This window comes from Bos mutus, chromosome 13 (assembly GCF_027580195.1).
Source record: "Bos mutus isolate GX-2022 chromosome 13, NWIPB_WYAK_1.1, whole genome shotgun sequence".
NCBI lineage: Eukaryota > Metazoa > Chordata > Mammalia > Artiodactyla > Bovidae > Bos > Bos mutus.
Genome location: NC_091629.1, coordinates 67860739 through 67884654, shown reverse-complemented (window position 1 = coordinate 67884654; position 23916 = coordinate 67860739). Strand labels below are relative to the sequence as shown.

General features: G+C 41.2%; 1 protein-coding gene across 1 annotated transcript in view; it reads right to left on the bottom strand.

Annotated features, from left to right (window-relative positions):
- Positions 1 to 23916, bottom strand: part of FRMD4A (FERM domain containing 4A) — a 328482-nt gene that overhangs the window by 30414 nt on the left and 274152 nt on the right. Inside the window, 1 exon segment of the mRNA XM_070381930.1 lies at positions 2151 to 2284. Within this exon segment, the coding sequence (XP_070238031.1) occupies positions 2151 to 2284 (134 nt within the window).

Below are 23916 nucleotides of genomic sequence, written 5' to 3'. Positions count from 1 at the left end.
AAATAAGGCTTTACAAATTAACAACTGCAGATACCCACACCCATGTTGTCTCAGTCTTCCCAATGCATTCTTTATAAAGAGCTTGCTGATATTAACAGTATCACAGAGCACATCCCCCAGCCGGGCCAACTGCTTTTCCCAAGATTTGCAAAGGATTTGCGCTAATGTGGGTCTGCTTTGAGCTGGCTCCGGTTTAAATCAATCCAGAGCATAATTAAGCCAAGTTGAACTGTAATGTGATCTCCTTCTGTGGCCCCTGCTTTCATTCTTCCCGGAGTAAGGCATTATGATTTGGGGGAGGGGAGTAACACTCTTCAAGTTAGTTTGGGAACACCTTTCCACTTCCCTTTGGGAGTTTTTGACCAACAGAGCTCCTTGTACTGTTACATGCAGGACTATCTCTCCCCCAAGGGTTCCCACCCCATCATATCTGTGTGCAAGCACGCTCACAGTAATGTGAATTGCATTAAAAGAAATCAAGCCTTCAAACATAACAAAGAACTGTGGAATAAGCAGAAGGTGGTGGAAAAAGACACAGAAATAAATATAAATAGCGATCTGCTACAGCCCCTAAATCTCAATGAGATGCGAGACGTGTGTGTGTGTGTGTGTGTGTGTGTGTGTGTATACCTGAGGAAGCACTGCTTTGCATAAATTAGAATATTTTTTAGATGATTAGGCTAAGATTTCATTTACAAACAGCTCATGCAGCTCAATATCCAAAAAGTAAACAACCCAATCAAAAAATAGGCCAAAGACCTAAATAGACATTTCTACAAAGAAAACATACAGATGGCCAAAAAAGCACATGAAAAGATGCTCAACATCACTAATTATTAGGGAAACACAAACTGTAACTACAGTGAGGTATCACCTCACACCAGTCTCAATGGCCGTAACCAAAAAGTCTACAAATAATGAATGCTGGAGAGGCTGTGCAGAAAAGGGAACCCTCCTACATTGTCGGTGGGAATGTAAATTGGTGCAGCCACTGTGGAAAACAGCATGGAGGTTCCTCAAAAAAGTAAAAACAGAGCTACCATATGATCCAGATATATGTCTAGGAGCAATCCAACTCCTGGGCATATGTCTGGAAAAAAACTTTTCTGAAACCAGAAAAACTTTTTTCGAAAGTATACACGCACCCCAGGGTTCACTGCAGTACTGTTTGTAGTAGCCAAGACATGGAGGCAACCTAAAACGTCCACTGACAGATGAACGGATAAAGAAGATGTGGCACATAGGTACAATGGAATAGTCCTCAGCCATCAAAAAGAAGGAAATAATGCCATTTGCAGCAACATGGACGGACTGGAGACTGTCATTCAAAGTGAAGTAAGTCAGACAGAGAGAGACAAATATCATACGACATCAAAAAATACATGTGAAATGCAAAAAAAAAAATGGTACAAATGAACTTATTTACTAAGCAGAAACAGATTCACAGACTTAGAGAATGAATTTATGATTACCAGGGGGAGGTATAGATTAGGAGTTTGGGACTGACATGTAGACACTGATATATTTAAAATAGGTAACCAAAGACCTGCTGTAAAAACAAACAAACAAAATAGAAAAAACTAAAGGAAAAAAAGCATCATCTACCAAAAAAAAAAAAATAACCAAACACTAAAAGACACACACCAGATCATGAGTTTTAAAGATATATCAGAGGAAATCCTGATTTCCTTGTTGATCCCTAAAGGTGCTTCTCACTATGATCTCAACAAAAATAAATCTGAAATATACTCAAGAAAAACAAAAGCCATAACACTGATAAACTCAGGCACAAAGTCTTAGGAAGATGGCAAACCATTCCATCCAACATGGTCCTGTCATATGAGGAAATGCTTTATAAACTATGAGGTACCGTGCAAATGTTGCTGTTTACCGTTGCTATCATGACTGTTATTACTACTTGTCATTTGGCCCCTGGGGGGAGGTTCTCACTGGGAATTCTGCCAAGACGTGCTTTCACTGCTGTCAGCGTGTTTCACTATGGTCCAAGATGAGGGATGCTCATCCCAGGGGCTGGGTGTCATCAACAGAAGAGGTCCTGCTTCCCTCTTAGGCCCACTGTGATGCCCACCCTTGCCTTTTATAAATTCACGAGCACGGATGAGCACACAGGATGAACCAAGGGTACTCACCGCTTCTCGGAGGCAGAGTTTCTTCAGCTCCTCCAGCCGCTGGCGCAGTGTTTCCTCCAGAGCTTCCTGCCTGGATTTCAAGGCCGCCAGCATGTCTTTCTTGGCCGACTGAGAGCTATCTGATTCCTGAGAACCTGTCAATTAACAGCAGGGTTACCAGGCCAGTCGACGAAGGGATGCACATCTGGACCACAAAGGAACTGAACCGAAGCCCACGCTGTGGATGTGGGATTTACCCCTGGAATCAACGGAGTGTGAAATAAACAGGTGCTTGGGGCTCCAAGCTTGAGGAACAACTTCTCAGCACTCTGGGTAATTTGCAACTGGTCAGAAAGACTGACAGGGAAATGTACATGCCCGAAAGAGAAGTTTCTCTTCCTTGATTATCTTAAGATATGTCATACATCCATTTTAATTTCACTAGCAAATTTTGATAAATATTTTGCACCAAGAAGGGGAAGTAAATTGAGCCAGTCATTTGTTTAATTTTTTTTGGCCATGCCACACAGCTTGAGGGATCTTAGTTCTCCCACTAGGGATTGAAATTGCACCCTTGATAACGAAAGCACAGAGTCCTAACCACTGGGCTGCCAGGGAATTCCTGAGCCAGTCATTTTAATACATAGTTTTAATTTCTTTCAATTTAAAGTGTTTATTTTTTTCTTAGTACAAAGATAATGCATGTTTATCATAAAAATCTGACAATGTAGACAGGTATAAAAATAATCCATAAGCTAGTCACCCAGAGGTAACCACCAATAAGCATTTTCTTTTGGTCTTTTTAGCTAAGCACATATAGTTAAAAAATAAAATGAGATTTTTATTGTAGTTTTTGAATGCAAGACTGAATCATGAGCAAATTCCCTCCTAATAAAAGTTATCCCTATTTTTACATGCAGCATAGAAATATCTGCTTGCTGATTCAAACAGCAGCCTGCTAGACAGGAAACCATTGTGTAGCGCAAAGTGTAAACCAAACAAAAGGAAAATAAGCTGAAATGCCAACTGGAGAGATTTACGTTAGATCAGAAGAGTCGTTTCTGGGCTGCAATGTTTGGACTCTGAAATAGGTTTCCCGCAGTGAAGCGATTATACCTTTTCTACCTGGATGGTTACACAAGGCACTTTGACTCCCTGGGAAAGGAAACGTTGCTTATTACTTTGCTTCTTGTGCCATGGAGAGCAAAATCTTAGAAATGGATTGGTGTGCCTTCAAGGGGCCCCTGTCATGAGATCTGCAACAGCATCAAACGACATCGAATACCTAGAGATTCATCTAGTGAAAGGTGGACGGATCTCCACAATGAAAAGTAGAATACTCTGATGAGAAAAGCAAGACCTCAAACAAGATAGGGAAGTACTCTGGTCATGGATTGGAGGCTTGGTGTTGTAATGATGTCAATTCTTCAGGAACTAAACCAGTGAATCACTGTAATCCCAATAAAAATCCCAGCAGGATTTGTTGTAGGGAGGGGTGGGAACTATATTTCCTTAGGAAGCATTTTGGGACGATTCAGTGAATGGATGACAGATTTGAGAATAATCCAAAAGGAATTCTCAAGAGTCAACTGTTCTGTTACTTCCAGTGGTTAAAGAAGGTGTCTCAGAATCAATACTAGAAAAAAAAGACTTCCATGCTTTTACACTAAAAACCCTGTGATGCTCCAATCAGTCCCATATATATCTGATTCTTCTTTCTTCTTTAGGCTCTGAGCAGGTGTCTCCATGTTCCCTCAATTACCAGGCACCTAGGTTCTTATAACCTTAATCCTCAAGAATTTTCAATGTTTAGGTACACTTTGACTCCATTTTAGGCTTCCCCTACCCCCTACTCCATTCTAACTTGAAACAGAGAATTTCCATCACTGCAGGAATGGACCATTTTTGTCTCCATACTGGCTAATACATATTAGCTTGAATAAACAAATACTGTTGTCAATCATATGCTTCAGTTCAGTTCAGTCACTCAGTCGTGTCCAACTCTTTGTGACCCCATGAATCGCAGCATGCTATAATTAAGTTGTATCTCATCTTGGTAAAGAAATCTAGTCCCTGTAAGTGGTTTCTTTATAGAATCAGCCTTCCAAGCTTTTAATCATTTTTGAAGCTCTTTCCTGGATTTCATCATGCTTCAGTTAGTTGCATGTTTCCAAATTCAACAGTAAATGCAAATGAAAACTTGACCCTCACAAAGTGTCTATGACCGCGTCTCTCTGATTCTAAATCCATATGGTGTGCTAATGTAACACATGGCTGGACACTACTGCAGGCTCCGCTTTCTGAAATGCTTCAGGTTTTCTACCCCCATAAGTCAATTACCCCCAGTTTATTAGTCCTGAACTATATCCAGTCTATATCCATCTAACATAACACAGCTATTAAAAAACCATTTTGAATCTTAATTTCATTCTTTTAGCCATAGTCACCAACCACAGGTGAAGACACAGGAAAATTTAATGAGCTAAGCTCTATTTCATCATTGAAAGGATTAATAAGAATATAAAATAATACTGGAAGGAAGTCAGACTTTAGATTTAAAAAACAGACCTGGGGAAACTTGGGTCCAAGAAGATTAAAGGATTTCTAGCACAAATGAAACATTCATTGTTTTCCCTCTCACCTCTACCTAACCTCTCAATAGGAAATGATGATTTATGAAGTCTAATCTAAGAATGAATTATATTTAAAGGATGGGAAAAATCACAACATTAAACTCTGGGTGGTAAAGCACAGTGTTTCTGGATGATCTGACCTCTAGTTATGAGATTAGTTAAGCTTTGGTTTTGAGCTCATTCAGTTCAGTTCAGTCGCTCAGTTGTGTCCGACTCTTTGTGACTCCATGAATTGCAGCACACCAGGCCTCCCTGTCCATCACCAACCCCTGGAGTTCACTCAAACTCACGTCCATCAAGTCGGTGATGCCATCCAGCCATCTCATCTTCTGTCATTCCCTTTTCCTCCTGTCCCCAATCCCTCCCAGCATCAGAGTCTTTTCCAATGAGTCAACTCTTCACATGAGGTGGCCAAAGTACTGGAGTTTCAGCTTTAGCATCATTCCTTCCAAAGAACACCCAGGGCTGATCTCCTTTAGAATGGACTGGTTGGATCTCCTTGCAGTCCAAGGGACTCTCAAGAGTCTTCTCCAACACCACAGTTCAAAGGCATCAATTATTCGGTGCTCAGCTTTCTCCACAGTCCAACTCTCACATCCATACATGACCACTGGAAAAACTATAGCCTTGACTAGACGGACCTTTGTTGGCAAAGTAATGTCTCTGCTTTTGAATATGCTGTCTAGGTTGGTCATAACTTTCCTTCCAAGGAGTAAGCGTCTTTTAATTTCATGGCTGCAGTCACCATCTGCAGGGATTTTGGAGGCCAAAAAAATAAAGTCTGACACTGTTTCCACTGTTTCCCCATCTATTTGCCATGAAGTGATGGGACCAGATGCCATGATCTTAGTTTTCTGAATGTTGAGCTTTAAGCCAACTTTTTCACTCTCCTCTTTCACTTTCATCAAGAGGCTTTTTAGTTCCTCTTCACTTTCTGCCATAAGGGTGCTGTCATCTGCATATCTGAGATTATTGATATTTCACCTGGCAATCTTGATTCCAGCTTGTGCTTCTTCCAGCCCAGCATTTCTCATGATGTACTCTGCATATAAGTTAAATAAGCAGGGTGACAATATACAGCCTTGACGTGCTCCTTTTCCTATTTGGAACCAGTCTGTTGTTCCATGTCCAGATCTAACTGTTGCTTCCTGATCTGTATACAAATTTCTCAAGAGGCAGGTCAGGTGGTCTGGTATTCCCATCTCTTTCAGAATTTTCCACAGTTTATTGTGATCCACACAGTCAAAGGCTTTGGTATAATCAATAAAGCAGAAATAGATGTTTTTCTGGAACTCTCTTGCTTTTTCGATGATCCAGTGGATGTTGGCAATTTGAGCTCATTAGCACTACCTAAATTATTATTATTTACAATAATTAGCCTAAATAATTCCTAAAATGTGAACATCAACATTTTAGAAATCAGTGAACTAAACTGGACAGGAATCAGCAAATTTAATTCAAATGACCAATATATCTACTACTGTGGCCAAAAATCTCTTAGAAGAAATGCGATAACCCTCATAGTCCACAGAAGAGTTGAGAATGCAGTACTCAGGTGCTATCTCAAAAATGATCTTGGTTTGCTTCCAAGGCAAACCATTCAACATCACAGTAATCCAACTCTATGCCCCAACCACTAATGCCAAAAAGCTGTATTTGAATGGTTCTATGAAGATTTACAGTACCTTCTAGAATTAACACCAAAAAAAGATGTCCTTTTCATCACAGGCAATTGGAATGCAAAAGTAGGAGGTCAAGAGATACCTGGAGTAATAAGCAAGTTTATCCTTGGAATACAAAATGAAGTAGGGCAAAGGCTAAAGGAGTTTTGCCAGAGCACACACTGGTCATAGCAAACACCCTCTTCCAACAACACAAGAGATGACTCTACACACAGACATCACCAGATGGGCAATGCCGAAGTTCGACTGGTCATATTCTTTGCAGCTGAAGATAGAGAAGCTCTATACAGTCAGCAAAAACAAGACCGGGAGCTGACTGTGGTTGAGACCATCAGCTCCTTATTGCAAAATTCAGGCTTAAATTGAAGAAAGTAGGGAAAACCACTAGGCCAATTCAGGTATGACCTAAATCAAATCCCTGATGTCTATTCAGTGGAAGTGACAAGTAGATTCAAGGAATTAAATCTAGTAGATGGAGTGTCTGAAGAACAGGAATCTGTGACCAAAACCATCTCAAAGAAAAAGAAATGTAAGAAGGCAGCATGGTTGTCTGAGGAGGGCTTACAAATAGCTGAGAAAAGAAGAGAAGCAAAAGGCAAAGGAGAAAGGGAAAGATTTACCTAGTTCCAGAGAATAGCAAGGAGAGATAAGAAAGCCTTCCTCAGAGAACAATGCAAAGAAATAGAGGGAAAAAATAGAATGGGAAAGACTAGAGATCTCAAGAAAATCAGAGATACCAAGGGAACATTTCATGGAAAAATGTGCACAATAAAGGACAAAAACGGTGAGGACCTAACAGAAGCAGAAGATTAAGAAGAGGTGGCAAGAATACACAGAACTATACAAAATAGCTCTTAATGACCCAGATAACCACGATGGTGTCATCATTGTCTAGAGCCAGACATCCTGGAGTGTAAAGTCAAGTGGGCCTTAGGAAGCATCACTACGAACAAAGCTAGTGGAGGCGATGGAATTCCAGTTGAGCTATTTAAAATCCTAAAAGTTTATGCTGTTAGTAAAGTGCTGTACTCAATATACCAGCAAATTTGAAAAACTCAGCAGTGGCCACAGGACTGGAAAGGTCAGTTTTCATTCCAATCCCAAAGAAAGGCAATGCCAAAGGATGTTTAGACTACCATACAATTGCACTCATTTCACATGCTAGCAAGGTAATGCTCAAAATCCTTCAAGCTAGGCTTCAGCAGTACATGAACTGAGAACTTCCAGATGGGCAAGCTGGATTTAGAAAAGGCAGAGGAACCAGAGACCAAATAACCAACATTCATTGGATCACAGAAAAAGCAAGGGAATTCCAGAAAAACATCCACTTCTGCTTCATTGACTAAGCTAAAGCCTTTGACTGTGTGGATGAAACCAAACTGTGGAAAATCCTTCAGGAAATGGGAATACTAAGGCAATGGCACCCCACTCCAGTACTCTTGCCTGGAAAGTCTCATGGACGGAGGAGCCTGGTGGGCTGCAGTCCATGGGGTCGCGAAGAGTTGGACACAACTGAGCAACTTCACTTTCATGCATTGGAGAAGAAAATGGCAACCCACTCCAGTGTTCTTGCCTGGAGAATTCCAGGAACGGGGGAGCCTGGTGGGCTGCCGTCTATGGGGTCGCACAGAGTCAGACACGACTGAAGTGACTTAGCAGCAGCAGCAGCAGCAGACCACCTTATCTGCTCCCTGAGAAAGCTGTGTGCAGGTCAAGAAGCAACAGTTAGAACTGGACATGGAACAATGGACTGGTTCCAAATTGGGAAGAAAGTACATCCAGGCTCTAATTGTCACCTTGCTTATTTAACTTTTATGCAGAGTGCATCATGTGAAACGTAAGGCTGGATGAATCACAGGCTGGAATCAAGATTGATGGGAGAAATATCAACAACCTCAAATATGCAGATGATACCACTCTAATGGCGGAAAGCAAAGAGAAACTAAAGAGCCTCTTGATGAGGGTGAAAGAGGAGAGAAAAAGCGACCTTAAAACTCAATATTCAGAAAACTAAGATGATGGCATCTGGTACCATCACTTCATGGAAAATAGATAGGGAAAAAGTGGAAACTATGGCAGATTTTATTTTCCTAGTCTCCAAAATCACCACGGACAGTAACTGCACTCACAAAATTAAAAGGCACTTGCTCCTTGGAAGAAAAGCTATGACAAACCTAGACCATGTATTCAAAAGCAGAGACACCATTTTGCTGACAAATGTCCATGTAGTCAAAGCTATGGTTTTTCCAGTAGTCATGTATGGATGTGAGAGTTGGACCGTAAAGAAAGCTGAGTGTCAAAGAATTAATGCTTTTGAACTGTGGTGCTTGAGAAGACTCTTGAGAGTTCCTTGGACAGCAAGGAAATCAAATAAGTCAATCTTAAAGGAAATCAACCCTGAATATTCATTGGAAGGACGGATGCTAAAGCTGAAGCTCTAATACTTTGGCCATGTGATGCAAAGAGCTGACTCACTGGAAAAGACCCTGATGCTGGGAAAGATTGAGGGCAGGAGGAGAAGGGGGCGACAGAGGATGAGATAGTTGGATGGCATCACTGACTCAATGGATATGAGTTTGAGTAAACTGGGAGATAGTGACAGGGAAGCCTGGCGTGCTGCAGTCCATGGGGTCGCATAGTCGGACATGACTTAGCAACTGAACAACAACCTAATAATTAGCCTAAATACCAAGCTCATATAAGATAGAGTGGTGGTTCAAGAGCTGTCTCCATATTGGGCACCACTAACACTTGGCTGGCACTGTTTCAACCTTTAATTTTGAAGTTGCTTCAGTAGGAATATGGTGCCAGACACCAAGTTAAATCTTAACAAAGTAAATGAGCTGGTTGGCCTAGACATGCAGAGTGTTATTATCATGGTAACTGGATGGTGAGGAGAGGGTAAAATGATCTGTATTCTAAACCACTCACTAGATGAGTGACCTTGGGCAAGTGACCCGCCCTCTTCAATCTGCTGAAAAGACTAATGAGAGGACTTCCCTGGTGATCCAGTGGTTAAGACTCTGCACTCCCAAAGCAGGAGGCCTGAGTTTGATCCCTGGTTGGAGAACTAAGATTCCTCATGCCATGTGTGCTGTGTCTGACTCTCTGCGACCCTATGGACTGTAGCCTGCCAGGCTCCTCTGTCCATGGGATTTCCCAGGCAAGTATACTGGAATGCACTGTCATTTCCTTCTCCAGGGGATCTTCCCTCCACATGCCATGTGGTGTGGTCAATAAATAAATAAAAGGATGTCTATAAAATAGACTAATGAGCTCACACACTTTGAGCATTTAGCTTGTATCCAGGGTAGACTTGAGTGAGTGCTCATACTCACATGGGTACACACGGGTAGAATCAGAAAGAGAGAGATGATTGAAATGACTTTCTCGCCCCTGCTCCAGGAGGCCATCTGCCAAGGAAAAGAAGCGCTCTGTGCCGCCACTGGGGCTCCAAAGCTCATCTTTAGAAGAAGCGAAAGAGGTCTGGACACTTCAAATTCTGTTTCTTGAGCCCCTGGGTTTGTAGTTACGCTTTTTAGGGTGTATGAGGGTGGGATGGGGGTCAAGGAAGTTCAGCAGGTCCTGGGCTCCCTACTCCACCATTCTCTAGCTAAGGCAGCTCTGCAACTGGGGTTCCTGTCACAACACATTTGAAAAAGAGAGGTTCCCAGTGCCTCTCTTTCTGAAAAGGAAATGCACCATCTGGGCAAGCGTGCTGAGTTCTTACAGCTGCTCATTCCTGGAGCTTATGGGATCTGAGTCTATGGGGCTCTTACTGCAACCAGGCAAATATGGCAACCATGGGGGGAGGCGGCCGAGTGTCCAGTGTCAGCACCAAAGAAAGAAACTCAAGGGCATCAGAAGAAGGAGCCCCAAGTGCTCTATGATGTTGATGTTGTTACTCTTCAGACATCCCTGCAAGGCAGGTGTGGCATCTAAAAGGTAGAATAGCCAGACAGCTAGAAACTGGGAGGCAGACATTCACTCTTCATCCTCTCAAGTGACAGAACAGAATGAATCCAGGGGAGAAACACAATCAGAAGAGCCTCAGGGGCTCAGGGCAATGAGCGTCTTACCAACTAAAAGCACATCTGGAAGGATTCTAAGCACAGAAATAATTTTCAATCAGCACCTACACATGGCGAATGGTATAAAAGTTCTCGGTTACTACAATTTATCCATTTCCAGGTATGTGAACACACACATGCCTTTTCACAGGCAGCACAAATCCAAGGTTATACGTTCAGACCCTTAGAAATGAACAAGATGGGAATCTGCTATTTTTGAGAGCAGCTGTGAAAGATAAAAGACATCTGGATTTCCAACATAGTTCAGTTCAGTTCAGTCACTCAGTCGTGTCTGACTCTTTGCGAGCCCATGGACTGCAGCCCACCAGGCCTCCCTGTCCATCACCAACACCTGGCATTTACTCAAACTCATGTCCATTGAGTTGGTGATGCCATCCAACCATCTCATCCTCTGTCGTCCCCTTCTCCTCCTGCCTTCAATCTTTCCCAGCATCAGGGTCTTTTCAAATAAGTCAGTTCTTCACATCAGATGGCCAAAGTATTAGAGTTTCAGCTTCAACATCAGTCCTTCCAATGAATATTCAGGACTGATTTCCTTTAGGATGGACTGGTTGGATCTTCTTGCAGTCCAAGGGACTCAAGAGTCTTCTCCAACATCACAGTTCAAAAGCATCAATTCTCAATGCTCAGCTTTCTTTATAGTCTAACTCTCACATCCATACATGACTACTGGAAAAACCATAGCTTTGACTAGATGGACCTTTGTTGGCAAAGTAATGTCTCTGCTTTTTAATATGCTAAGTTCGTCATAACTTTTCTTCCAAGGAGCAAGCGTCTTTTAATTTCATGGCTGCAGTCACCATCTGCAGTGATTTTGGAGCCCAAGAAAATAAAGTCAGCCACTGTTTCCCCTGTTTCTCCATCTATGTGCCATGGAGTGATGGGACAGGATGCCATGACTTTAGCTTTCTGAATGTTGAGTTTTAAGCCAACTTTTTCATTCTCCTCTTTCACTTTCATCAAGAAGCTCTTTAGTTCTTCTTTACTTTCTGCCATAATGGTGGTGTCATCTACATATCTGAGGTTATTGATATTTCTCCCAGCAATCTTGATTCCAGCTTGTGCTTCATCCAGTCCAGCGTTTCTCATGATGTACTCTGCATATAAGTTAAATAAGCAGGGTGACAATATACAGTCTTGATGTACTCCTTTTCCTATTTGGAACCAGTCAGTTGTTCCATGTCCAGTTCTAACTGTTGCTTCCTGACCTGCATACAGATTTCTCAAGAGGCAGGTCAGGTGGTATGATATTCCCATCTCTTTCAGAATTTTCCACAGTTTGTTGTGATCCACACAGTCAAAGGCTTTGGCGTAGTCAAAGAAGCAGAAGTAGATGCTTTTCTGGAACTCTCTTGCTTTTTCAATGATCCAGTGAATTTGGCAATTTGATTTCTGGTTCCTTTGCCTTTTCTAATCCAGCTTGAACATCTGGAAGTTCATGGTTCATGTACTGTTGAAGCCTGGCTTGGAGAATTTTGAGCATTACATTACTAGCGTGTGAGACGAGTGCAATTGTGCGGTAGTTTGAGCATTCTTTGGCATTGCCTTTCTTTGGGATTGGAATGAAAACTGACCTTTTCCAGTCCTGTGGCCACTGCTGAGTTTTCCAAATTTGCTGGCATATTGAGTACAGCACTTTCACAGCATTATCTTTTAGGATTTGAAAGAGCTCAATTGGAATTACATCACCTCCACTAGCTTTCTTCGTAGTAATGCTTCCTAAGGCCCACTTGACTTCACATTCCAGGATGTCTGGCTCTAAGTGAGTGATCACACCATCATGATTATCTGGGTCATGAAGATTTTTTTGTGCAGTTCTTCTGTGTATTCTTGCCACCTCTTCTTAATATCTTCTGCTTCTGTTAGGTCCATACGATTTCTGCCCTTTATTGTACCCATCTTTGCATGAAATGTTCTCTTGGTATCTCTAATTTTCTCGAAGACATCTCTAGTTTTTCCCATTCTATTGTCTTCCTTTATTTCTTTGCATTGATCACTGAGGAAGGTTTTCTTATCTCTCCTTGCTATTCTTTGGAACTCTGCATTCAAATGGGCATATCTTTCCTTTTTTCCTTTGTCTTTCACTTCTCTTCTTTTCACTGCTATTTGTAAGGCCTCCTCAGACAACCACTTTGCCTTCTTGCATTTCTTTTTCTTGGGGATCGTCTTGTTTCCTGCCTCCTATACTGTGTCGTGAATCTCCATCCATAGTTCTTCAGGCACTCTATCAGATTTAATCCCTTGAATCTATTTCTCACTTCTGTTGTATAATCATAAGGGATTTGGTTTGGGTCATACCTAAATTGTCTAGTGGTTTTCCCTACTTTCTTTACTTGAAGTCTGAATTTGACAATAAGGAGTTCATGATCTGAGCCACAGTAAGTTCCCAGTCTTGTTTTTGCTGACTGTCTAGAGCTTCTTCATCTTTGGCTGCAAAGAATATAATCAATCTGATTTCAGTATTGACCATGTAGTGATGTCCATGTATAGAGTCATTTCTTGTGTTTTTGGAAGAGGGTGTTTGCTATAACCAATGTGTTGTCTTGGCAAAACTCTATTAGCCTTTGCCCTGCCTCATTCTGTACTCCAAGGCCAAATTTGCCTGTTACTCCATGTTTTTCTTGACTTCCTGCTTTCGCATTCCAGTCCCCTATAATGAAAAGGACATCTTTTTGGGTGTTAGTTCTAGAAGGTCTTGTTGGTCTTCGTGGTATCAGATCTCGAGTTGTAAGAACTTCCCATGTGGCTCAGTGTTGAACCAATGCAGGAGATGCGGGTTTGATCCCTGGGTTGGGAATACTCCCCTGGAGTAGGAAATGGCAACCCACTCCAGTATCCTTGTCTGGAAAATTCCATGGACAGAGGAGTCTGGCAGGCTATACTCCATGGAGTCACAACTGAGCACACACACACACTTGGGTTGTTAACCTCTCAGAACCATGATGTCTCCAACTAGAAAGTGACCAACTAACTAACCCCCAAGATTTCTCCAAACTCAAAGAATCTGGTACTTCAGACACTACTGACCAGGGGATTTTTGTGGAAACTAACACCTGTGACTGGTGATTTGTTATGTAAGTGAATATTGAAACACTGCATACGTCTCTGGTAAATAAGCTGTTAATAAACGACTTACTGAGGCAGTTCCCTCTCACCTCTAGGAGTCATTTTTACAAATTTTACAAAAGAAACCTTACATACGGTATCATCTTCCTCCTCTTTTCTTTCTCATCCCTGCCTCTAGAACAGACAAACATCATGGCAGCTCTGGTCCCTCTCCCAGCTATTGCTACAAAGTGCTTCACATCAAAAGGAAATGTCTAATTATCGACCAGCACCTAAAGGACTGACCTCTGCCTCTTATCAAAAGACCAAAGCAAATAACTGTAGACTTGAACACTGTTTAATCTGAGCTGTGTTTGGGGTTCATGATATATGAAGATGGACAGCAATTTCCTGGAGCCAGAAGAGTGATATTTCAAAATGTATAGACTGACAAACACTAGCCAAGTGCTACTTGGAAAGGGCTGTCCAGAAATAATCAATTGATGTAGTAACCCTGGGAAAAACAGGAGTGATTATGAATATTTGTGAAAGATCTAAGTAGCGCATAAATACTTTGTTATTGGTGTCAAATCTTCGAGCAGCACGAAGGTTATAAGGATAGAGTGCTGTGAATACACCTTGAGAAACTTCTACAGGTCTTGTAGCCTCTGGAGGCAGAATACTACTGTCCAGCAGTTTAGAGTTAACAAGTCTAGGCTTGTGTCCTGGCTCCTGTGACTTACTTGCTGTGAGGACTCGGCAATGTTACATGACCTCTCTCAATCTGTCACCTCCCTTATACTGTGAGAACGAAAGCAGGACTTCTTCAAAAGCTGGGATGATCAAAGGAGACAGTGCTGGCAAGGTGTTTAGACCAGAGCTCAGAACACCACAGGCACTACCTCAATATTTCTGGTTACTTGTATTAAACCATCTCACTGACTTTTGTTAGGGGTTGGCACCCCGATTCTGAGGAGCCTCAGAATGTAAAGAGGAAGAACAGTGAACAGGCAGGAAACGCAGAAAGCTAGTGGAAGGTCCACACGCAGGAAGCATGGGAGAAAAAAGGGAACGGGGAGATTTTTACAGAACCCCTAACAGGAGCTTCCCACATATTCTACTTCATTTCATTCTCACAAAAACATTAACCCCATTTCCATAGAAGTGGTCACCAGGACTCAAGGAGGCAGAGCTGGGATTCCAGCTTCCTGTTTGGTCTTTTTCATCCTAAGGATGGAAATACCACGAGGGGAGGAACTTTGTCTTGCTGTAACATTGTTGGCATGCAGTCCTATCTGTCTTTGCAAGCCCAGACAGACTCTTTCTGCAGGATGTATGGAGGAACATACAGGCAGAAAGAAGGAGGAGGAGCCGATGGGTCCTTCCAATGCACCAATGAAGCAACAGAAGTCTCTGAAGCACCGTCTGTGTACACAGTGGGGGCAGGAGACAGGGATACAGGTAACCGGATGTAAGCCCAGCCCTCAGAGAGCCTTGGGTTTGGCCACAAAACACTATCTAGCAGGAGGAAGGAAATAAACCATGCACCTGAATAGGAGAGGTGGTGGCAGCGGTGTAAGGTGAGCCTACATTCCAGGGCCAATTAGATAATTAGCCTGCAGGGCTGATGATGTCCCTAAGTCTAGTCTGAGGAGGCTGAGTCTCCCTATGGTCCATGGCCAGGAAGACCAGCATCAGATCAGTTCTCTGGAAAACCTTTCGTCTTACTCACTGCCTAGTCAACATCTGTTTGAGCCCAGATTGAAAATATCTTTTGTCTTTGGCTATCAGATGATCATATTTCAATCCACATCCTTTATAGAAATCAGTCATTCATCAACTGGCCAGTGAAGGGGAGGAAAAGATCTGACCTCTAAGAAGACAACTGCTAACCAAACACAGCCAGGAGAGTTTGAATGATGTGCTTAAGATCCGAGAGTGACTTTCAACGGGCTTTGGGAGATCTCTGGAGTGAACTCATGGATGCTAGGGCTGTTGTTGGCAGGGATATGGAGAAAACTTGTTCTGCCACCTCTGGAGAAACCGCATCTAGGACTTTCCACAGGTTCCAGCTGGGGAACTCCAGTTGTCGCCCAATGGGCAGCTGGTTCCCTGGGGCAGGATGTGAGGAGAAGGCCAACTCACACAAACAGCAGCTCCCTGCCCCCCCGGCAAATGGGAAGGATGTGCTCATCGGGCTGAGATGGAGAATGGGCTCCAATCTTTCAAAAGACCCTGGGCTACTCCGCACCGGATATGAGAATGCATCCTCTTGAAGAGAATGTTGTCAGGAACCAGGCTCATCTGTTTTTACACAGATGGAATTCTGATGACCAGTCCGCTGACCTCAAGAGACAGAAGGGGTGCTTTCCTCTCTGAAAGCAGGGGGAAATTTGAAACAAATAGTCCCCCAAAGAAGAAAGAAATCCGTTGTCCTAAAAGTAAGGGAAGGAAATGACTATCTCTCTGTTTAGACTTTTAGGAAGGAAAAAAAAAAGAAGGAAGAAGGCATATTCCCAGCAGATCTATAAAAGCTGTAAGGAAAAGTTTTGGCAGATACCCCAGGAATAAATATGAGGGAAAGGTCTGAACCCTTCTTTATGATGAGAGATATTTATTTGCCTCACAAATCCTCAATTATGAATTTCTTACAGAAAAGATGTCCTAAGAGAACATGGGAAATAGAGCCACCTGGCAGATTTCAGGATAAATGTGTGATCTCTGGAAAGCGTCTCAGGGAATGAAATGTGATTTTTTGTAATGTGAAAAGTTCATGCTCAGAAAACTTTTCATTAGAGTCAGAAATTTTAAAAATAAAATAGTTCATGTTAAAGAGTATTGAAATGGGAGCACTTTGAAAATAAACACCTTTTGGTGGCAGCTAAGAGTCTCTGGGACTCAGAAAAAAAAAAAAAAGGACTCACTGGTACTCTTAGCAAAGGGTGAAGAGTACAAAGATAATTAAAAAGAAAAATAGAGGGAGGAGGAGAGAGAGAATTGAGCAACTTATTTAAAAAATTAACAGCATCTCAAAAGAAACCTGGAGTAGCAATACTCATACCAGACAAAATAAACTTTAAAAAATAAAACACTGTTACAAGAGACAAGGAAGGACACTACCTAATGATCAAGGGATCAATCCAAGAAGATATGATTGTAAATATCTGTGCACTCAACATGGGAGCACCTCAATATATAAGGCAAATGCTAACAGTCATAAAAGGGGAAATCTACAGTAACACGATAATAATGGGGGACTCTAACACCCCATTTACACCAAAGAACAGATCAACCAGACAGAAAATAAGGAAGCACAAGCCTTAAATGACACATTAGACCAGGTAGACTCAATTGATATCTATAGGATATTCCATCAAAAACCAGTAGGATACACTTTCTTTTCAAGTGTGCGTGGAACACTCTCCAGCATAGATCACATCTTGGATCACAAATCAAGCCTTGGTAAATTTAAGAAAACTGAAAACATATCCAGCATCTTTTTAGATTACAGCCCTATGAGAGTAGAAATCAATTACAGAAAAAAACTGAAAAAAACCACAAACACATGGAAGCTGAAGAATATGCTACTAAATAACCAAGAGATCACTTTAGAAGTCAGAGAGGAAATAAAAAATACTTAGAAACAAATGATAAGGAAAACACAACAACCCAAAATCTATGGGATGCAGCAAAAGCAGTTCTAAAAGTAAAATTTACAGCAATACAATCCTACCTCAAAACACAAAAAAATCTTAAATAAACAACCTAACTTTACAGATGACACCACCCTTACGCCAGAAAGTGAAGAGGAACTAAAAAGCCTCTTGATGAAACTGAAAGTGGAGAGTGAAAAAGTTGGCTTAAGCCAACAAGTTCAACATTCAGAAAACAAAGATCATGGCATCTGGTCCCATCACTTCATGGCAAATAGATGGGGAAACAGTGGAAACAGTGTCAGACTTTATTTTTTGGGGTTCAAAAATCACTGCAGATGGTGACTGCAGCCATGAGATTAAAAGACGCTTACTCTTTGGAAGGAAAGTTATGACCATCCTAGATAGCATATTGAAAAGCAGAGACATTACTTTGCCAACAAAGGTCCGTCTAGTCAAGGCTATGGTTTTTCCAGTGGTCATGTATGGATGTGAGAGTTGGACTGTGAAGAAAGCTGAGAGCTGAAGAATCGATGCTTTTGAATTGTGGTGTTGGAGAAGACTCTTGAGAGTCCCTTGGACTGCAAGGAGATCCAACCAGTCCATTCGGAAGGAGATCAGCACTGGGATTTTTTGGAAGGATTGATGCTAAAGCTGAAACTCCAGTACTTTGGCCACCTCATGCGAAGAGTTGACTCATTGGAAAAGATTCTGAAGCTGGGAGGGATTGGGGGCAGGAGGAGAAGGGGATGACAGAGGATGAGATGGCTGGATGGCGTCACTGACTGGATGGACGTGAGTCTGAGTGAACTCCGGGAGTTGGTGATGGATAGGGAGGCCTGGGGTGCTGCGATTCATGAGGTCGCAAAAAGTTGAACACGACTGAGCGACTGAACTGAACTGAACTTTACACCTAAAGCAACTAGTAAAAGAACCCCTGCCCCGCAAAAAAAAACAAAACAAAACCCAAAGTTAACAGAAGGAAAGAAATGATAAAGATCAGAGCAGAAATAAATGAAATAGAAATGAAGAAAACAATAGCAAAGATCAATAAAACTGAATGCTGGCTCTTTGAGAAGATAAACAAAATTGATAAATCTTTAGCCAGACTTATCAAGATAAAAAGGGAGAGGACTCAAGGCAATTAAATTAGAAATGAAAAAAGAGAAGCCACAACAGACAGCACAGAAATACAAAGGATTGTAAGAGAAGATTCCACTACAAACAACTGTATGCCAATAAAATGGACACTCTGGAAGAAATGAACAAATTCTTAAAGAAGTACAACCTTCCAAGACTGAGCCAGGAAGAAACAGAAAATATGAACAGACCAATCACAAGTAATGAAATTGAAACTAATTAAAAATCTTCCGACAAAAGTCCAGTACTAGATAGCTTCACAGGCGAATTCTATCAAACATTTAGAGAAGAGTTAATACCTATCCCTCTCAAACTCTTCCAAAAAACTGCAGGCAGAGAAACACTCCCAAGATCATTCTAGGAAGCCACCATCACCAGATACCAAAACCAGACAAAGATATCATAAAAAAGAATATTACAGGCCAATATCACTGATGAACATAGATGCAAAAATCCTCAATAAAATATTAGCAAACTGAATGCAAAAATACATTTAAAGCACTACACACCATGATCAAGTGGAATTTATCCCAGGGATGCAAGGATTCTTCAATATCTGCAAATTAATCAGTGTGATACATCACATTAACAAACTAAAGAATAAAAACCACATGATCATTTCAATAGATGCAGAAAAAGCTTTTGACAAAATTCTACACTTAATTTATGATAAAAATTCTCCACAAAGTAAGCATAGGGGGAACCTACCTCAACATAATAAAGGCCATATACGACAAACCCACAGCAAACATTATTCTCACTGGTAAAAACTGAAAGCATTTCCTCTAAGATCAGAAACAAGACAGGAGTGTCCACTCTCACCACTATTATTCAACATAGTCTTGGGAGTCCTAGCTATAGTAACCAGAGAATAAAAAGAAATCAAAGGAATCCAAATTGGAAAAGAAGTAACTGTCACTGTTTGTAGATGACCTAATACTACACATAGAAAATCCTAAAGATGCCGCCAGAAAACTACTAGAGCTCATCAATAAATTCAGTAAGGTCATCAGTTCAGTTCAGTTCAGTCGCTCAGTTGTGTTCGACTCTTTGAGACCCCATGAATCTCAGCACGCCAGGCCTCCCTGTCCATCACCAACTCCCGGAGTTGACTCAAACTCATGTCCAGCCTTTGACTATGTGGATCACAATAAACTGTGGAAAATTCTGAAAGAGACTGGAAACCAGATCACCTGACCTGCCTCTTGAGAAACCTATATGCAGGTCAGGAAGCAACAGTTAGAACCGGACATGGAACAACAGACTGGTTCCAAATAAGAAAAGGAGTACGTCAAGGCTGTATATTGTTACCCTGCTTATTTAACTTCTATGCAGAGTACATCATGAGAAATGCTGGGTTGGAAGAAGCACAAGCTGGAATCAAGATTGCCGGGAGAAATATCAATAACCTTAGATACGCAGATGACACCACCCTTATGGCAGAAAGTGAAGAGGAACTAAAAAGCCTCTTGATGAAAGTGAAAGAGGAGAGTGAAAAAGTTGGCTTAAAGCTCAACATTCAGAAAATTAAGATCATGGCATCCAGTCCCATCACTTCATGGGAAATAGGTGGGGAAACAGTGGAAACAGTAAAGTCATAGGATACTAAATTAAAACAGAATGGTGAAATTTAATTCTAAGCTTTACCAGATCCCCAAACCTACATATAACTTAATCATTCTTCCTTCCCTCTAATTTCAATGGAAGAGGTGTTACAACTTTTATCTAAAGGCAATGCTTACATGTGCTCTGACATTTTTTTCTTTTGCAGTGATTTATTTTCTAGATCATACTTTATTTCCTTCTCTTGAATTCTTCTTTTCATTAGTTAGACATTCTCTAGTTTTCTATTTTAAGAATGAATCTTCCTGATTCAATCTTGCTTTCTGTTTCAATTAGCTTAATACCACTCTCCATTCTTCACAGCCAAACTCTGCCTTCAAATATTTCTTCACCTCCCATTGACAATTCAGTCCTGCACTCCCTACTCCAAAACTCCTTTGGCCAAGGTTGCTCTATTGCTCACCTCTTAAAAACCCACCCACCTCCTTTGGATAGCCTAAAAATTTCACTCCTTGTTTTTATTTTTAAGAATGTTACTTGAGATCTCAAAAATAAATATGACTAGAAAAAAAATTAATACAGACATCTCTTGCATTCTTATATACTAACTACAAAAGATCAAAAAGAGAAATTAAGGAAACAATCTCATTATCATTGCAATGAAAAGGGTAAAATACTTAGGAAAAAACCTACATAAGTACTGATGTATGGCAGAAACCAACACAATATTGTAAAGCACTTATCCTTTGATTAAAAAAATAAATAAACTTACCTAAGAAGGCAAAATATCTGTATGCAGAAAACCATGATACACAGATGAGAGAAATCAAAGATGACACAAACAGATGGAGAGATATACCATGTTCTTGGACTGAAAGAATCAATATTGTGAAAATGACTATACTCCCCAAAGCAATCTATAGATTCAATCCAGTTCAGTTCAGTTCACTCACTCAGTCATGTCCGACTCTTTGTGACCCCATGAATCGCAGCACACCAGGCCTCCCTGTCCATCACCAACTCCCGGAGTTCACCCAGACTCACGTCCATCGAGTCAGTGGTGCCATCCAGCCATCTCATCCTCTGTCGTCCCCTTCTCCTCCTGCCCCCAATCCCTCCCAGCATCAGAGTCTTTTCCAATGAGTCAACTCTTCGCATGAGGTGGCCGAAGTACTGGAGTTTCAGCTTTAGCATCATTCCTTCCAAAGAAATCCCAGGGCTGATCTCCTTCAGAATGGACTGGTTGGATCTCCTTCCAGTCCAAGGGACTCTCAAGAGTCTTCTCCAACACCACAGTTCAAAAGCATCAATTCTTCGGTGCTCAGTCTTCTTCACAGTCCAACTCTCACATCCATACATGACCACTGGAAAAACCATAGCCTTAACTAGACGGACCTTTGTTGGCAAAGTAATGTCTCTGCTTTTCAATATGCTATCTAGGTTGGTCATAACTTTCCTTCCAAGGAGTAAGTCTTTTAATTTCATGGCTGCAGTCACCATCTGCAGGGATTTTGGACCCCCCAAAAATAAAGTCTGACACTGTTTCCACTGTTTCCCCATCTATTTCCCATGAAGTGATGGGACCAGATGCCATGATCTTTGTTTTCTGTATGTGGAGCTTTAAGCCAACTTTTTCTCTTTCCACTTTCACTTTCATCAAGAGGCTTTTTAACTCCTCTTCACTTTCTGCCATAAGGGTGGTGTCATCTGCATATCTGAGGTTATTGAGATTTCTCCCGGCAGTCTTGATTCCAGCTTGTGCTTCTTCCAGTCCAGCGTTTCTCATGATGTACTCTGCATAGAAGTTAAATAAGCAGGGTGACAATATACAGCCTTGACGTACTCCTTTTCCTATTTGGAACCAGTCTGTTGTTGCATGTCCAGTTCTAACTGTTGCTTCCCGACCTGCATACAGATTTCTCAAGAGGCAGATCAGGTGGTCTGGTATTCCCATCTCTTTCAGAATTTTCCACAGTTTATTGTGATCCACACAGTCAAAGGCTTTGGCATAGTCAATAAAGCAGAAATAGATGTTTTTCTGGAACTCTCTTCCTTTTTCCATGATCCAGCGGATGTTGGCAATTTGATCTCTTGTTCCTCTGCCTTTTCTAAAACCAGCTTGAACATCAGGAAGTTCACGGTTCACGTATTGCTGAAGCCTGGCTTGGAGAATTTTGAGCATTACTTTACTAGCGTGAGAGATGAGTGCAATTGTGCAGTAGTTTGAGCATTCTTTGGCATTGCCTTTCTTTGGGACTGTAATGAAAACTGACCTTTTGCAGTCTTGTGGCCACTGCTGAGTTTTCCAAATTTGCTGGCAATCCCTGTCAGATTACCAATGGCATTTTTCACAGAACTAGAACAGAAAATGTTACAATTTGTACAGAAACACAGAAGACCCTGAATAGCCAAAGCAATCTTAAGAAAGAAAAAAAAATGGAGCTGAAGGAAATCAGGCTCCTTGACTTCAGACTATACTAGAAGTAATCAACACAGTATGGTAACTGGCACAAAAGCAGAAATATAGACCAATGGAACAGAATAGAAGGCCCAGAGGAAGTTCACACACCTTTGGTCACCTAATCTATGACACAGGAGGCAAGAATATACAATGGAGAAAAGACAGCTTCTTAGTCAATGAATGGTGCTGGGAAAACTGGACAGCTACATGCAAAACAATGAAATTAGAATACACCCTAACACCATACACAAAAATAAACTCAAAATGCATTAAAGACCTAAATGTAAGGCCAGACTCTACAAAACTCTTAAGAGGAAAACATAGGCAGAACATTCTTTGACATAAATCACAGCAGGATCTTTCTTGACCCACCTCCTAGAGTAATGAAAATAAAGACAAAAATTAACAAATGGGACCTAATTAAACTTAAAAGCTTTTGCATAGCAAAGGAAACCATAAACAACATAAAAAGACAACACTCAGAATGGGAGAAAATGTTTGCAAACAAGGCGATGAACAAAGGATTAATCTCCCAAATATACAAACAGCTCATGCAGCTCAATAGAAAAAAAAGAAAAAAATTAAAAAATGGGAAGAGGACCTAAATAGACATTTCTCTGAAGAAGACAAACAGATGGTCAATAAACACATGGAAAGATGCTCAATATCACTAATTATTAGCAAAGTGCAAATCAAAACTATAATGGGGTTTTACTGACACCCATCACATGGGCTTCCTGGTGGCTCAGATGGTAAAGAGTCTGCCTGCAGTATGGGAGACCCGGGTTCGATCCCTGGATTGGGAAGATCCTCTGGTGAAGGAAATGGCAACCCACTCTAGTATTCTTGCCTGGAAAATCCCATGGATGGAGGAGCCTTGCAGGTACAGTCCATGGGGTCGCAAAGAGTTGGACACAACTGAGCAAACATATCCATCCAAAGAACACATGCATGTACATACATAATCTGAGCTAAAAACCAAATTCAGGAAAGTTGTAAGATACAAGTTCAACATTAAAAAAAAAATCACACCCATCCTAATGGCCATCATTAAAAAAAAGTCTACAAACAATAAATGTTGGAGAGAGTGTAGAGAAAAGGGATCCTTTGTACTGCTATTAGGAATATAAATTGATACAGCCACTATGGAGGTTCCTTAAACAAATAAAAAACAAACTACCATATAATCCAGCAATCCCATTCTTGGGCATATACCCAGAGAAAACCATAATTTCAAAAGACACATGTACCCCAATATTCACTGCAGTTCTATTACCACTGTTTACAACAGCCAGGACATGGAAGAAACCTAAATGTCCATCAAAAGAGGATAAAGAAGATGTGGCACATATATAAATGGAATATTACTCAGCCATAAAAAGGAATGAAGTTGGGTCATTTGTAGAGACGTGGATGGACCCAGAGACTCATATGGAGTGAAGTCGGAAAGAGAAAAACAAATATATATTAATGCATATATGTGGAGTCTAGGAAAATGATACAAATTATCTTATTTGCA